This window comes from Chelonia mydas, chromosome 1 (assembly GCF_015237465.2).
Source record: "Chelonia mydas isolate rCheMyd1 chromosome 1, rCheMyd1.pri.v2, whole genome shotgun sequence".
Classification (NCBI taxonomy): domain Eukaryota; kingdom Metazoa; phylum Chordata; order Testudines; family Cheloniidae; genus Chelonia; species Chelonia mydas.
In genome coordinates this window covers 67621584-67637610 of record NC_057849.1, presented here as the reverse complement: position 1 = coordinate 67637610, position 16027 = coordinate 67621584, and the positions used below count along the sequence as shown (strand labels likewise).

Genomic DNA, 16027 nt, shown 5'->3' with positions numbered 1-16027 from the left:
TGTAGGATGCATACTTCCATATTTCCATCCTTAAATGCTATGGGAAGCCTCTGATTTTCATAGCAAAAGACTGTCAATACCATTTGAGTTTTACCCTTTGCATTCCTATCGAGCCAAGGGTGTTTATCATGAGTTAATTTCAGTTCAAACTAATTGGAAGGATAAACAAAAATAAATCTGCAGCTAGGAGTCTTTGATTTCAAAAGGGAAACTTAAAAAAATTAGGGGAATTAGGGAAGTGGACTGGACTGAAGAATTCTAAGGTTTGAATGTGGAAAAGGCTTGGAATTATTTAAGTAAAAGCTGCAGAAACTGTTTGAAGTGTATATCCCAAGCAAGAGGAAAAATTTGTAGGGAAGAGTTGCAGATCAAACTGGACGAATAAGCATCTCAAACAGGTTATTAAGAGAAAGCAGAAAGCCTAGGAAAAAATGGAGGAAGGGATGAATCAGTAAGGAAAGACGCTACTTAGTGGTCTAGGAGTGTAGAGGAGTAAGTGAGAACTGCCAAAAACCAAGCAGAGCTGGAAATTCCAAAAGAAAATAAAATCAGTGTTGATAATTGCCAAGTAATGCACATTGGAAAACATAATCCCAACTTTACTTATAAAATGATGGAGTCTAAATTAGCTGTGAGTGCTCAAAAAAAGAGATCTTGGAGTCATTGTGGATAGTTCTCTGAAAACGTCCAGTCAATGTGCAGCAGCAGTCAAAAAAGCGAGCAGAATATTGGGAATCATTCAGAAAGGGATAGATAAGACAGAAAACATCATATTGCCTCTCTATAAATCCATGGTACGCCCACATCTCGAATACTGCGTGCAGATGTGGTCACCCCATCTCAAAACAGATATATTAGACTTGGAAGAGGTTCAGAAAAGGGCAACAAAAGTCATTAGGGGTATGGAACGGCTTCCATATGAGGAGAGATTAATAAGACTGGGACTTTTCAGCTTGGATAAGAGATGACTAAGGGGGGCTTTAATGGGGGGATATAATAGAGGTCTATAAAATCATGACCGGTGTAGAGAAAGTTAATAAGGAAGTGTTATTTACTCCTTCTCATAACTCAAGAAGTAGGGGGTCACCAAATTAAATTAATAGGCAGCAGGTTTAAAACAAACAAAAGGAAGTATTTCTTCACACAACGCACAGTCTGTGGAACTCTTTGCCAGAGGATGTTGTGCAGGCTAAGACTATAACAGGGTTCACAAAAGAACTCGATAAGTTCATGGAGGATAGGTCCATTAATGGCTATTAGCCAGGATGTGCAGGGATGGTGTCCTTAGCCTCTGTTTGCCAGAAGCTAGGCATGGGCGACAGGGGATGGATCAGTTGATGATTACCTGTTCTGTTCATTATCTCTGGGGCACCTGGTGCTAGCCACTGTCGGAAGTCAGGATACTGGGCTAGATGACCCTTTGGTCTGATCCAGTATGGCTGCTACTTATGTTCTTATGAATGCAGTAGGAGGAGAAAGGTGGGGTGGGCAAGTTTCAACAAAATAAAGATGTTTCTAGTGGAGATGAAAAGGAAAAAATTGTTTAACTCCACTGTTCTGCTAGCAATGATATCCAGATCGGAATGCTGGTCAGTGACAAAAGCGGAGGAAGAAAGATTCTCTGTCACCTAGAGAGCACTGGAAAGGCGAATGTGTAAAATATCACTCCATGATCACATACCGAATGAGGAGATCAGAAGGCGTACAGAGGTGACCGATGTAGTGCAAGCTTCTAAATCTAATGCACAATTTGTCAGTGGAGTCTAATGTGGAGTCCTTTTACCATTGTGAAGGAACTGGGAGGCAACTGGGTCACTGCACTCTGTCTTTCCAGCGGTTGCTGATGGCTAAAAAGAATCGGATATCACATGCATGAGGTGCACACACATCTAGTGTGGGATCTGTGCAGACAAAACCTCTCAAACTACAGTTAAGACAAGAAACCATTCTTTTTCTGTAATGCATATGTACACATATACAAAGATTAATCACCTGATGACCTTCAGTGTGTGTGTGTACGTACAATACTCAAGGTCATCAAGAGATGATGAATTTGTAATTCATGTGGTGGAACTCAGTGAAGCTGAAAATTACTTTTTTCTAATATGAACTGCAGTTAAATGGAGTTTTTTAGCTTAGTATTTTTTTTTATTGGAGTAATTTTGTATATCATCCCCATGTGTAGTACCTGATTGGATACATATTTTAAATACTTGCTGTAAAATGTGAATTCCTAAAGTCTGATTTGTAATAACTGTTACTTTGTTGCAACATACTAATAGCTGGGACCATGTCAATTGGCAGGGTTGTCTTTCCATAATTGTGAAAACACAAAACAGGTACAGACTTCAAGCTTCCATTTGTTATTCTACTTGCTCTTAATAGTACACTTAATAGCAATACTTTTGTAATCTACATAAAGGCTAAGGGACCTATCATATAATAGTCTGTTTATATTAGAGCCAATTACTTCTATATTTCTTATCTAATATGTATGACTCAAGCTTTCATGTAGGTATACATGGTACAAAATATTTGGACCAAAGGTTTGGTTTAGTAAGGCTTTAGGAAGTTCAGATACTTTTAAAAACAGCGTTCTTGCAGTAACAAAAACTAAGGGAAGGTGATTAGCTGATTTGGCTAGGTTAATATCTGTTGCTTACCAGACAGCAAAAGTCTGAATTATGCAGTAGTACTTCCAGTTGCTTGTATTTTTGATCCTCCTTGACAGTGTGTCCAGTCTTGAAGGCTGTCAGACATGTGACTAAGACAAACTTCTGATTTATGGGATTGTTCAAACTGATTCTGCACTTCTACATCTACTTCTCCTATGTGCTGTCCAATCTGAAGTGTTGGAAATGCCAAGTATAGGGAAGACCACAAAACTGATAAGTGTTCCTTGCCCTGTCAAGTTGTGGGGTTAGCAGGTGGAAAAAGAAGGGTTAAGTGAAGTAATTGGTATGGTAGTGTGGGAAATTCTGGTGGTATTACTTCATAAGGAAGTAAGGTGTTTTGGTATGGTGTGGAGCTGAGGGAGGAGGAGAAGAAATGGAAAGAAACTCTTGAAACAATTCTTAACAAAACTAAACCATCTAGATGTTACTATTGACTTCCTTGTGTTTTAGTGAATGCTATCTTTTATGCAGTAAGTACAGAGAAGAAATTTACCAAGTCACTTTCATAAACAATAGTTTAGTATTTTTAGAATGGCAACATTTAATACTGTGAAGTATCATAACAGGCTTAAATTGTGATTAGTGTGTATAAAAAAAAAAAAAAAATCAATGTAACTTTAAGTATTGAATAAAAAAAGTCAGCATCTTATTAGGAAGAGTTCTAGAACACCAAAATCATGCCCATTATGAATTGTAATTTCCTTCATAAGAAGCAAAGAAGTCTATTTAAAAAAAAACCAGCTTTTTCAATAAGTTTTTGCAATGGTTAGTTTAATATTAACCCTTTTAATCCTCTTTTTAAATTTTTGTACATTAAAGTCATTCAGATATTAATTGTTCTTCCAAAGCCTTCATGGTATTAGTAAAGGGTATGTTTGAACTCGAAGACCAGAATGTTGATTTTTAATCTGTGAGTGACCCGTATTCAGGAATTTCATGTGTCTGAATATTGGGCTTTACTTTATTATGGCTGGTCTGAAGTCTATGGGAAAATAGATATCTAGGGAAAAGACCTCTTACACTGCAAAAGTATGGTATAAACAAAACTGGGTGATTTATAAGCGGCACCTAATATTTATTTATGTTCTTCGATAAGAGGTATTTGTTGCAGATCTTTTTGTAATAGGTAAAATAAGAATCCATTGAAAGATGTTTGCTAACTCAGTAAAAACTGCTGGCTGTCACAACTGTCACTAATGGTAATTGGAATAGAATTCCCCTTAGTTTATCACTCATGTAACTCTAAAGATGCCATAAAAGAAATTCCAAAAGTAATTAGGTAAAACAAAAATGTCAGGAGGACACATGGTGAAATTAATCATGAAAAAGTAACTTTTTCTTCAATAAGGGGTTTTTCTGCCACCCTATAAAAAACAGGGAACTTGAAAAATTAGGTTGGGGAGTATAAAACTGCCAGCATCCTACCAGATGCAGAGGAGGGGCGGGAGAGAGGCTAGCTCTTCACCTTACACCAAGGGTGGTAATCTATCTGTCTTCTGTATTTTGTACAGTAACTTCTCACTTAATGTTGTAGTTATGTTCCTGAAAAATGGGATTTTAAGTGAAATGATGTTAAGCGAATCCAATTTCCCCATAAGAATTAATGTAAATAGGGGGCGTTAGGTTTCAGGGAAATTTTTTTCACCAGACAAAAGACTACACACACACACACAGAGTACACAAACAGTATAAGTTTTAAACAAACAGCGATGATTGTGAAGCTTGCTGAGGTGGTGAAGTCAAAGGCTGGGATATTTCCCAGGGAATGCCTTACTGCTAAACGATGAACTAGCAATTGGCTGAGCCCTCAAGGGTTACCACATTGTTGTTAATGTAGCCTCACAATCTACAAGGCAGCGCGAATGGAGGGAGGGGACACAGCATGGCAGACAGAGACGGAGAGAGACCCTGTGTGTGTGTGTGTGAGAGAGAGATGCACATTTCCCCTTGAAGTATGCTGATCCCATCTTAAGTACACTGCCTTGTTAAGTAGATCAGCAAGCTGAGACCGCAGCTGCTGCCAGGAAGCTCCCTCTGTCCTGAGCCTTGTCGTGTGTGTGTCCCTCCCCTCCCACCGCTCTATGGAAGATGGGGTAAGAGGGGAGCAGGGGGTAGGGGGGACACCCTGACATGAGGGCCCCTGTCATCCGCCCTACACACAGCAAGCAGGAGGCTCGGGGAGCAGCTCCAAGGCAGAGGGCAGGATCAGCACATGGCAGTGCGGGGAGGGACAGCTGAACTGCTGGCAATTGATAGCCTTCTGTCGCACAGGGAACTTAAGGGAGTGGGGAGCTGATGGGGGGCTGCTGGTCCACCCTGGTTCCAAGCCCTCACCAGCTAGCTCCAATGGCTGCTCTTCCTGCAAGCAGTGGACAAAGCAGGCGGCTGCCAAATGACGTTGTCCGGGAGCATTGCACAACTTTAAACGAGCATGTTCCCTAATTGATTAGCAACGTCACAACGGAACAACTTAACTGGGACGACTTTAAGTGAGGAGTGACTGTATAGTGCTGTACTAATCTGGCTGATAGGCTTAAATGGAATTTAATCAAATTATTATTTGACAATCCCAAATAGTTATTAAATTCAAACACACGCCAAAAATACTGGTTTTACAATAGTGCTGTGGGTAGAGGTCAGGAACGTTGCTCTAGCTCCATCTTTTATTCCTTGGATGAGTAACATCATATATTTGCATCAATTTTGGGAGCACAATTTTGAGGTACAATGCACAGTTCTTACCTAGCTCTATAAAGTACTTTGAGATCTCTGAACAATAAGAGCTTGTACTTTTAGGACTAAGGCCATGTCCGTACTATGACTTTTGTTGGGAAAACTTATGTCGCTTAGGGGTGTGAAAAAACCACGTCCCCGATCGACATAAGTTGTGCCGGCATAAGTGTTCATGTGCACAGAGCGATGTCAGAGGGAGCGCTTCTCTTGCCGTCATGGCTAGCGCCACTTGTTTATGTGGTTTTATTATGTTGACGGGAGAGCTCTCTTCCATCAGCATAGTGCAACTAAACAAGTGATCTTACAGCAGCGCAGCTCCATTGGTACAGCTGTGCCACTGTAAGTTTGCTAATATAGACATGGCCTAAATGTTTGCTTTTTTCCTATTTTTTTTTTTCCAGTAGATATGTTGAGGTACTGACGCATCTTCGGTATGCTTTTGGTGTCTCAGCATGCTTCTGGACAACTGTTGTAAGTCTTCGTGCTTGTGCACCATAACTACCCAGGAGAAGGGCTGGGCCTCAAATACTTTGTGTGTGTCGTGTGTGTGTGTGGGGGGCAAACGACTAATTTTTACTTCACTTATTTTTTTAAAAATACCCCTTTTTCTAGCTACTGTGATTGTGAAGGTAATCTTCCAAATGTGAATTAAGTATAACCAAATAGAGTGCTATTTTCTTTAGTATGCTGAAGACCATTGTTGTGCCTCTGCTTCATCTTCTTGCTTTCCAAGGCAGCAACATATAGAAAACTTACCAATTGCCTGGCTAGTTACTTGCTCCTATTCAGAGCTCTGAGCAGCTGTGAAACTGCCAAGACCTACATAAGTTTCATTTGACTGGTGCTTGTTCTGCTATAATAGATAAAGGCATTGGATATTCAGGGGAGGGGGACCTTACAGCGACACTTATCCTCTTGAAGCAACCAGGAGGCTGCTGGAGAAAATGGATAGTAGCAGAGACCTCCCATGTATCCGATGGCTGAAGGGACAAGTACTTTTTTCTGTAGCAGCAGCATCTGAGCAGCCTTAAATTTTAATCTGGCAGCCCCTAACCAGAGGCTGATATGGAGGAGTGACCTCCTGTTGGAGTGCAGGGCCAGTGGCCTGGTAAGAACCTTAGCAGTCTCCTTCCCAGTGGGGAGTGGTGGTGGTGATGAGCTTTCATCTAGTGCATTGACTTTGCATGGATACACCCTCATTTTCTATCAGTTACTAGATAGTAGATTTTAAACTCAAGGTTACTCTTGGGAAGAGTTAACTTTATATTTTTTTACTGGAATATATTGCTAAGGTTTGGTGAAATAATATTTGGGCATCCAAAATTAAAGGTCTGTGTTGTAAATAAATCTCTGAATTGATGTGCCTTATTCCCTTTGTCTCGGGTAATAAAAACCAAAAAAGATTCCTATCGATGCCAACTTTCAAAGTAGACATTGTATTGGAGCAGCTGACATTTTTTTTAAATGTCTAAAGATAAGTAGAATAGGTCTCTCATCATAAAAATGTTTAAATCAAATTGTAAATGCAAGCTGTTGGTCAAACATGTCAGACAATTAGCTTTTTTAAAAAAGTATATGTGAAAACTATTTACTGTGGTTGAATACAATATGAATGACAGCTGGTGATATACGTTCACTGTTTTTTTTGTTTGCAGTTGGATAGATTTGCCAGCATAAGGATTCCAGGCAGTAGAAAAGAAAGACCTCCTTTATTGCAGCTGAAACAATCACATTCCTCTGATTGGTCATCGCCTCCTGCAGATGTGGCTGAGTTCATCCCCAAACCCTTGTCAGAGCGAGAAATTCTAGCACTTTTTGAAAAAATGATGGTAAGAATCCCATCTCACTGTTTAATACTTAGTGGTAAATTTTAGATGTTTCTAATTTAGATAATTATGCCATGACTGATGTGTGTTCACTTGAAGCTCATTGTCAATGTGTGAATGAAAGTCTCTTTTTTTTTTTTTTTTTGTCCCTAATTGAATGAAGAATATGTATCAAGATGTGAAGGCAAACAGGGAATCATCATCAAGTGGTGGTGTTTCTTGTGGGATCTTAGCCCCGTGTTCTTTTTTTAATCCGTGACCTGGAAGACACACAATCATAATTTACCAATTTTCAGATGAAACAGTTTTTGGGAATAGTAAATAATGAAAACTATGGCTCACTTTTATAATGCAATCTGGATTGCTTGTAAACCAGGTACAAGCAAACAGTACCCTCATTTGGCTTTCAGTACTTGTAAATGCATCCTATCCCAGGATCCTTGGTGGTAGCTGCTGTTTGAATGATCTAGATAGTAAGGGCCACCAAAATGAACGCCACAAGCTGAAAGGACTATCTATTGGGAGGAAAAAAACTTATTCTTCAGCTAGCTTGGAAACGTTTACTGCTAATTGCCAGGCCCTTTTTAATTAAATATAGTTATTTAAATGGGATTATGTATCAAGTTGTATAGAAAAGCTTTCTCAGGATATCGGGGAGAAACTGAGGTCCATTTATAACAGAAAGGTCAGTTTGTGGCTCATACTTCTTTGCAGGTTGTGTTAGATGCTTCAGACACTGCAAAGAGCTCTAGGGTCACAGGTGTTGCCATGAGCAGGGCTTCTCGGTTACAGTCTTCATGGATACTGGAAGAAGTACAGATCACAACTGCGGATCTCTTATTTGAAGGTTGTGACTTGTTTAATTCCAATACAGGTCAAGACCATCATTTCATAAAATTTGTGAGCCAGTTTTTGGTCTGTGGGGTGCTACATGCCACAGGTACCAAGGAGAAAGCAAACCAGACCTCAGACTTTATTGAGAGAGATGCTCCCTTCCCATTACTACTCTCAGCACAGGCCTTCTGAACCACAAAGAGAAAAGAGGTTCTAGCAAAGGAGGCCAAAGAATTTTGGTTGGGGGGACTCTATCCTGGGAAGTAGAGACTCTATAGAAGACTTTGTTGTCATGATGCATGATGAGCTGTGACCAAAGGGGCTAGTGTGGTCCTCTGATGTATAAACAGGGGAAGATTGAATGGAAGTAGAAAGGCTATGTTACCTCTATATTTGACTCAGGTCTAACCACTGCTGGAATACCATGTACAGTTCTGGTGTCCGCAATTCAGGAGCAAGGAGAATGATTAAAGGATTGTAAAACATGCCTTACAGTGACAGATTAAAGGAGTTCAATCTATTAAGTTTTACAAATGGAAGGTTAGTAGACTTGATAGATCTGTAAGTGGCTTTCTATAAGTTTGCTGTAGGGTAAATAAGAGTTCTCTTGAAATTTACCTAGCTTTTTAAAAAAAGGAATAAAAGTAAACTTCAAACCAATTCTGTTACGTGTAACACTAATGCTCTCCATCATGTGGTGTTGGGGCCTGAACCTTCAGCACTGCACAGACCCTTCTGCCACTTGAGCTACAGGATTAACATCAGTTTGTAGTAGGCGGATTATAGAAGTGTAGGACTGGAAGGGACAATAGGTCATGTAGTCAAGTCCCCTGCACTCAAGTCAGGACACAGTAATAACTAGACCATTCCTGATGGGGTGTTTGTCTAACCTTCTTCTTAAAAACCTCCAATGATGGAGATTGTACAGCCTTTCTAGGCGATCTGTTCCAGTGCTTAACCAACCTGACAGTTAGGAAGTTTTTCCTAATATTCAACCTAAACCTGCCCTTTTTGAATATAAGGCCATTGCTTCTTGTCCTATCCTCAGAGATAAAGGAGAACAAATTTTCACCACCCTCCATTGTGACATCAGCTTTCAAGTACATAAAAGATTATCATGTCCCCCCCTTAATCTTTCTCCAGACTAAACAAACTCCGTTTTTTCAATTTTCCCTGATAGATCATGTTTTCAAGACCTGTAGTCATTTTTCTTGCTTCCCTCTAGATTTTTTACAGTTTGTCCACATCTTTCCTGAAATGTGGCACCCAGAACTGGACACAATACTCCAGCGAGGCCTTATCAGCATGGAGTAGAGTGGAAGAATTACTACTTGTGTCTGGCTTACAACATTCCTGCTAATATTTCCAGAATGAAGTTCACTTTTTTGCAACAGTGTTCTACTGTTGACTCCTTATTTAGCTTGTGGTCCACTATAACCCTCGGATCTCTTTCTGTAATACTCCCTCATAGGCAGTCATTCCCCATTTTGTATGTGTGAAACTGATTGTTCCTTCCTAAGTGGAGTATTTTTGCATTTGTCCGTTCTGAATTTCATCCTATTTCCTTCAGACCATGTATCCAGTTTGTCCAGATCATTCTGAGTTTTAATCATACCCTCCAAAGCACTTGCAACCCCTCCTAGGTTGGTATCATTGGCAAACTTTATGCCATTATCTAAATCTAAATCATTACAGTACTGGGCCCAGGACCGATCCCTGTGGGACCCCAATCAATATGTGCTTCCAACTTGATTTTGAACCATTGGAATAGTTTTCCAACCAGGTACGCACCCACCTTATAGAGCCTAGATGGAGCTACTATTTCCCTAATTAGTTTATGAGAAGGACATGTGACACCGTATCAAAAGCCTTACTAAAGTAGAGATATATCACATCTACCACTTCCCCCCCATCCACAGTGCTGATTATCCCATCAAAGAAAGCTATTTGATTGGTTTGACATGATTTGTTCTTGAAAAATCCACGATGATTGTTACTTATCGCCTTATTGTTCTAGGTGTTTGCAAATCGATTGTTTGATTATTTGCTCCATTATTTTTCCGGGTCCAGAAGTTAAGCTGACTGATCTGTAATTCCCCGTATTGTCCTTCTTCCCTTTTTTAATAGATTGGCACTATATTTGCCTTCTTTCATTTTCTGTGAGTTTTCAAAGATAATCACTAATGGCTCAGATATCTCCTCAGTCAGCTCCTTTAGTATGCTAGGATGTACTTCATCAGGCCCAGCTGTCTTGAAGACATCTAACTGTCTAATTTTTAACTTGTTAATGTATTTGAGTCAGATCCTACCTCGTTTTCACTGGCGTTCACAAAGTTAGACGTCCAATTGCTACTAACGCTTTTGATGAAAACTGAATCAAAGTCATTCAACACTTGCCATTTCCACATTTTATGTTGTCTTTCCCCCATTGTTGACTAAGGGGCCTACGCTATTCTTCATCTTCCTTTTGCTTTTAAAGTATTTTGTAGAATGTTTTCTTGTTACTCTTTGTCTCTAGCTAGTTTAATCTCATTTTATGTCGTGGCTTGTGGTGTTTGTTTTGTAATTTGACCTAGTTTCCACATTCTGTAGGACTCTCTTGAGTTTGAGACCATTGAAGATCTCCTGGTTAATCCAGGGCAGTCTCTTGCCATTCTTCGAATGTTTACTATGTGTTGGGATAGTTGGGTCTTTGGCCCTTATTAATAGCTCTTTGGAAAAACTGCTTACTCTCTCGAGCTTTTTTCCCCTTTGGACTAGATTCCTATGGGATTTTACCTATCAACTCCCGAAGTTTTCTAAAGTCTGCCTTCTTGCAACCCATTATCTTTATTGTGCTGTTTTCTCTCCTACCATTCCTTAGAATCATGAACTCAATTATTTCATGATCACTTTCACCCAAGCTGCTTTCTACTTTCAAATTCTCAACCAGTTCCTCCGTATTTGTCAAAATTAAATCTAGAACAGTTTTTCTTCACTAATTACTTTCTCCACCTTCTGAAATCAAAAATTGTCTCCAAAGCATTGAATAATCTGTGCCCTGCTGTATTTTTCCCACAGATGTCTGGATAGTTGAAGTCATCCATCACCACTAAATTGTGTGTGTTGGATGATTTTGTTGCTTTTTAAAAAACAAACAAAAACCTCTTATCCACCCTTTTTTATTTTTTTCCCTGTTTAGGTGGTCTGTAGTAAACCCATACCATGACATCACCCTTGTTTTTTACCCTTTATCGTTACCCAGATATTTTCAACGAGTCTGTGTCCTATTTGCATCTCAACCTCAGTGTAAGTGTTTACATTTTTGGTATACAAGGGAGTACCTCCTCCCTTTTTTCCCTGCTTGTCCTTCCTGAGCAAGCAGTATGCTTCTGTACCAATATTTCAGTCACGTGTTAATCCACCAAGTTTCTGTGGTGTCAGCTGTCATTTCTAGTTCTTCCTGTTTATTCCCTATACTTTGTGCATTAGTATATAGACCTCTAAGATACTGATTTGATTTCCACTCTGTTCTCTCATCTCTGCCTTGTCCATACTATAATTGCCAATGCTCCCCCCAGATTCTGACCCTTCTCCCAGGTCTCCATGTTTTTGACTTATATGTGGGCTTTTGTTTCCTGACCTTGTTGAGCCTAGTTTAAAGTCCTCCTCACTAGATTAGCTAGTCCGATCCAGATTTTCTTTCTCGATAGGTGGATACCATCTCTGCTCAGCTGTCCTGGAACAGCATCCCATGGTCAAAGAAATAGAAGCGCTGTTATCCAGCCCTTAGAGGATGCTTAACACAAGAACAGTAGGTTTTTCCTATGCATTAGTAGCCCCATTTCACAGGCAGCATAGTCAAGGACAAAAAGTTGTCTGATTTTTTGAGAGGTAGAGTCTCAAAGGGGATGTAATTTGGGATTGCCATATTGGAGAGTTGGGTTCTAGTCTCTGTGTGTAACCTCCCAGTGAAATTCTTGCTGATCTTAAACACAAAGAAGCTTACAAGAAGTGGAAGACTGGACAAAGGACCAGAGAGGAGTATGAAAATATTGCTCAGGCATGCAGGAGTGAAATAAGGAAGGCCAAATCACACTTGGCGTTGCAGCTAGCAAGAGATGTTAAGAGTAACAAGAAGGGTTTCTTCAGTATGTTAGCAACAAGAAGAAAGCCAAGGGAAGTGTGGGCCCCTTACTCAATGAGGGAGGCAACCTAGTGACAGAGGATGTGGAAAAAGCTAATATACTCAATGCTTTTTTTGCCTCTGTCTTCACAAACAAGGTCAGCTCCCAGACTGCTGCACTGGGTAGCACAGCGTGGGGAGGAGGTGCCCAGCCCTCTGTGGAGAAAGAAGTGGGTCAGGACTAATTAGAAAAGCTGGACGAGCACAAATCCATGGGACCGGATGCGTTGCATATGAGGGTGCTAAAGGAGTTGGCGGATGGGATTGCAAAGCCATTGGCCATTATCTTTGAAAACTCATGGCGATCGGGAGAAGTCCTGGAAGACTGGAAAAAGGCTAATGTGGTGCCCATCTTTAAAAAAGGGAAGGAGGGAGGATCCGGGGAACTACAGGCCAGTCAGCCTTACCTCAGTCCCTGGAAAAATCATGGAGCAGGTCCTCAAGGAATCAATTCTGAAGCACTTAGAGGAGAGGAAAGTGATCAGGAACAGTCAGCATGGATTCACCAAGGGCAAGTCATGCCTGACTAACCTAATTGCCTTGTATGATGAGATAATTGGCTCTGTGGATGAGGGGAAAGCAGTGGATGTGTTATTCCTTGTCTTTAGCAAAGCTTTTGACACGGTCTCCCACAGTATTCTTGCCAGCAAGTTAAAGTAGTATGGGCTGGATGAACGGACTATAAGGTGGACAGAAAGTTGGCTACATCATCAGGCTCAATGGGTAGTGATCAATGGCTCCATGTCTAGGTGGCAGCCGGTATCAAGTGGAGTGCCCCGAAGGGTCGGTCCTGGGGCCAGTTTGTTCAATATCTTCGTTAATGATCTGAAGGATGGTGTGGACTGCACTCTCAGCAAGTTTGCAGATAACACTAAACTGGGAGGAGTGGTAGATACATTGGAGGGTAGAGATAGGATACAGAGGGCCCGAGACAAATTAGAGGATTGGGCCAAAAGAAATCTGAGGTTCAACAAGGACAAGTGCAGACTCTTGCACTTAGGACGGAAGAATCCCATGCCCTGATACAGACTAGGGACCGAATTGCTAGGCAGCAGTTCTGCAGAAAAGGACCTAGGGGTTACAGTGGATGAGAAGCTGGATATCAGTCAACAGTGTGCCCTTGTTGCCAAGAAGACTAACGGCATTTTGGGTTGTATAAGTAGGGGCGTTGCCAGCAGATGGAGGGACGTGATCATTCCCCTCTCTTCGGCATTGGTGAGGCCTCATCTGGAGTAGTTTGTCCAGTTTTGGGCCCCACACTATGAGGAGAAGCTGAGAGAACTGGGATTGTTTAGTCTGCGGAAGAGAAGAATGATGGGGGATTTGATAGCTGCTTTCAACTACCTGAAAGGGGGTTCCAAAGAGGATAGATCTAGACTGTTCTCAATGGTAGCAGATGACAGAACGAGGAGTAATGGTCTCAAGTTGCTGTTGGGGAGGATTAGGTTGGATATTAGGAAAAACTTTTTCACTAGGAGGGTGGTGAAACACTGGAATGTATTACCTAGGGGAGTGATGGAATCTCCTTCCTTGGACGTTTTCAAGGTCAGGCTTGACAAAGCCCTGTCTGGGATGATTTAGTTGGGGATTGGTCCTGCTTTGAGCAGGGGGTTGGACTAGATGACCTCCTGAGGTCCCGTGCAACCCTGATATTCTATGATTCTATGACAGGGCCGTCCCTACCTGTACGCAAAGTACGCAGCTGTGTAGGGTACCAGGAAATTTGGGGCAGCAAATATCCTGGTTCCCTGCGCAGCTGTGTGCTGCTCCAGCCCCTGCCCTGCCTATTCTCCATTGGTCCTGCCCCAGCCCCACCCTGCCCCGCCTCTTCGCACCCCTGCTCCACCCCAGCCCCACCCACACTTCCCGGAGGACTGCAGCAGGGCCAGGCCTGCACTCTCCGGCGGTGAGAAGTGCAGCAACCTGGTCCCACTGCGCTGCTGGTGAGTGCTGGGGGGAAGTTCCCCCTCCCACTGCCCCCAAGCCAGCTCCAGCGCCACGGAGGCCTGGGGCCCACACTCTCCCCCTCATGGGGGGAGGGGCTGCTTAGGGCCCCAGAATAGCTAGGAACGGCCCTGCAGTGGGACCTGAGGCTTTGCTTGATAAGAGTTGCAATTGGTACAGAATTACTTAGTCAGCTTAATTCTCAGTTCCCTGGCTTTGAGAGTAGATAAGTATCAGGTCAGGATAAGATGTCATAGACAAGTATGACTGTTTCATGTCTAAGATCTTTTTATGGATCAGCTCTATTTGGGATATCAAGATAGTGGCGTTTTGAGCATAATAAAAGGATAGAATTCTCCTTTTCTAAGAACAGCTGGATAGAGTCTAAAGTATCCTCAGGAGACCACCCCTTTTTTTTTTTTTTTTTTTTTTTTGGTTTTGTTTTGTTTAAATGGGCAAAAGTGGGTCTGCATAGACTAGGGCAATTCCAAAAGAGCAAATAGGGAACATATTTTAGAAAGAATGTTTAGTATGTAGATTACAGTAACTTTCGTTATATAAAACTAAAACCTATTTCAACCACTAAGAGATGGTGGGCTCACTGAATTTTATAAGCAAGAAAGGTAAATCTAATTACATAAATGGGAAAAAGCTCTATATAAGGCCCTTTGAGCACTTGATCGCTGTTTTGGCTTGGAGTAAATTTTTCCCTTGTGAGTCTGAGGACAGAATAAGCCCACTGGTCCTGCATGTTGTAAGAGTGTGACTGGAGAAGGATGGGCTCCGCCAGGTTAGAAATTTGCCCAAGAAACACCATATGATGAGCAAGTCAACGATGTCCATAGCGAATTAATCACAGCCCAGGTTAATAATGACCGCACCATCCATCTCCCACCAGGGCAGACATGACAAGTATTCTACTGGTGTAACCCCAACAAAGAGGATCGGTGGAGGAGATAACATCACCATAGCCACATGGAATGTAAGGGCATTGAGACAAATAAGAAGGTTAAAAGAACTTGCGTATGGAATGGAACGATACACTTGGTATCTCCTAGGAATCTCTGAGATCAGATGGAAGAACTTTGCTGAGAACTTTCGGAAGAAGCCATGTGCTCTATTACATAGTAGAGGAAAAACGTCAACAGCATAGGATTACTTGTGTGTAAAGATGTCAAGAATTCAGTATTAGGATGCCGCCCAATGTCTAGAAGGCTTATTTCCATCTGTCTAAAGGCAGTACCATTTAATATCACAGGGGTACAAGTCTACACCCCTACAACAGACTATGACGAGTAAATTGAAGGTTTTTACAATCAGCTCGAAGACATTGATAAGGTACACAAGAAAGATATCCTGATTGTACAAGGAGATTGGAATGCTGAAGTGGGTACTGATGCACAGGCAGATTGGTGAGATTATTGTGGCCCTTTCTGAAATGTGGTAACCAATGAGAGAGGATTGAGACTTGTGGGGTTTGCCAGCTATAACAGTCTGGTTCTTGCAAACACATTAGGAGCATATAAAGCATCCAGACGATCAACATGGCATGCACCTAATGGTCTATATAACAGCCAGATCGACTACATCATGGTGCAAAACAGATTTCATTCTGGGATTAGCAGAGCTAAAACAGGGAGATTCCCTGATGCTGATATTGGAAGTGATCATGACCTTTTGATGCTAAATTTTTGGCTGCAGCTAAGGAAAATCATCAGGTCAAAGTTCACCAGAACCGTTTGACTCTGAAAGACTCAGAGACTGAAACATTGAAGAGTCATTCCAAGCAACGATGGGCGGAAAATGTGCCCCGCTGCTTGCTCTAGAGGAAGACCTAGAAAAATGACCAA

At 41.5% G+C, this 16027-nt stretch overlaps 1 protein-coding gene across 3 annotated transcripts in view; it reads left to right on the top strand.

Moving 5' to 3' along the window:
• DIAPH3 (diaphanous related formin 3) overlaps positions 1-16027 on the top strand; it is a 528591-nt gene that overhangs the window by 33652 nt on the left and 478912 nt on the right. For all 3 annotated transcript variants that reach the window (XM_043533700.1, XM_043533705.1, XM_043533707.1), the window contains one exon: positions 7064-7237. In XM_043533700.1, the coding sequence (XP_043389635.1) occupies positions 7064-7237 (174 nt within the window). The remainder of the gene's footprint in view (positions 1-7063; positions 7238-16027) is intronic.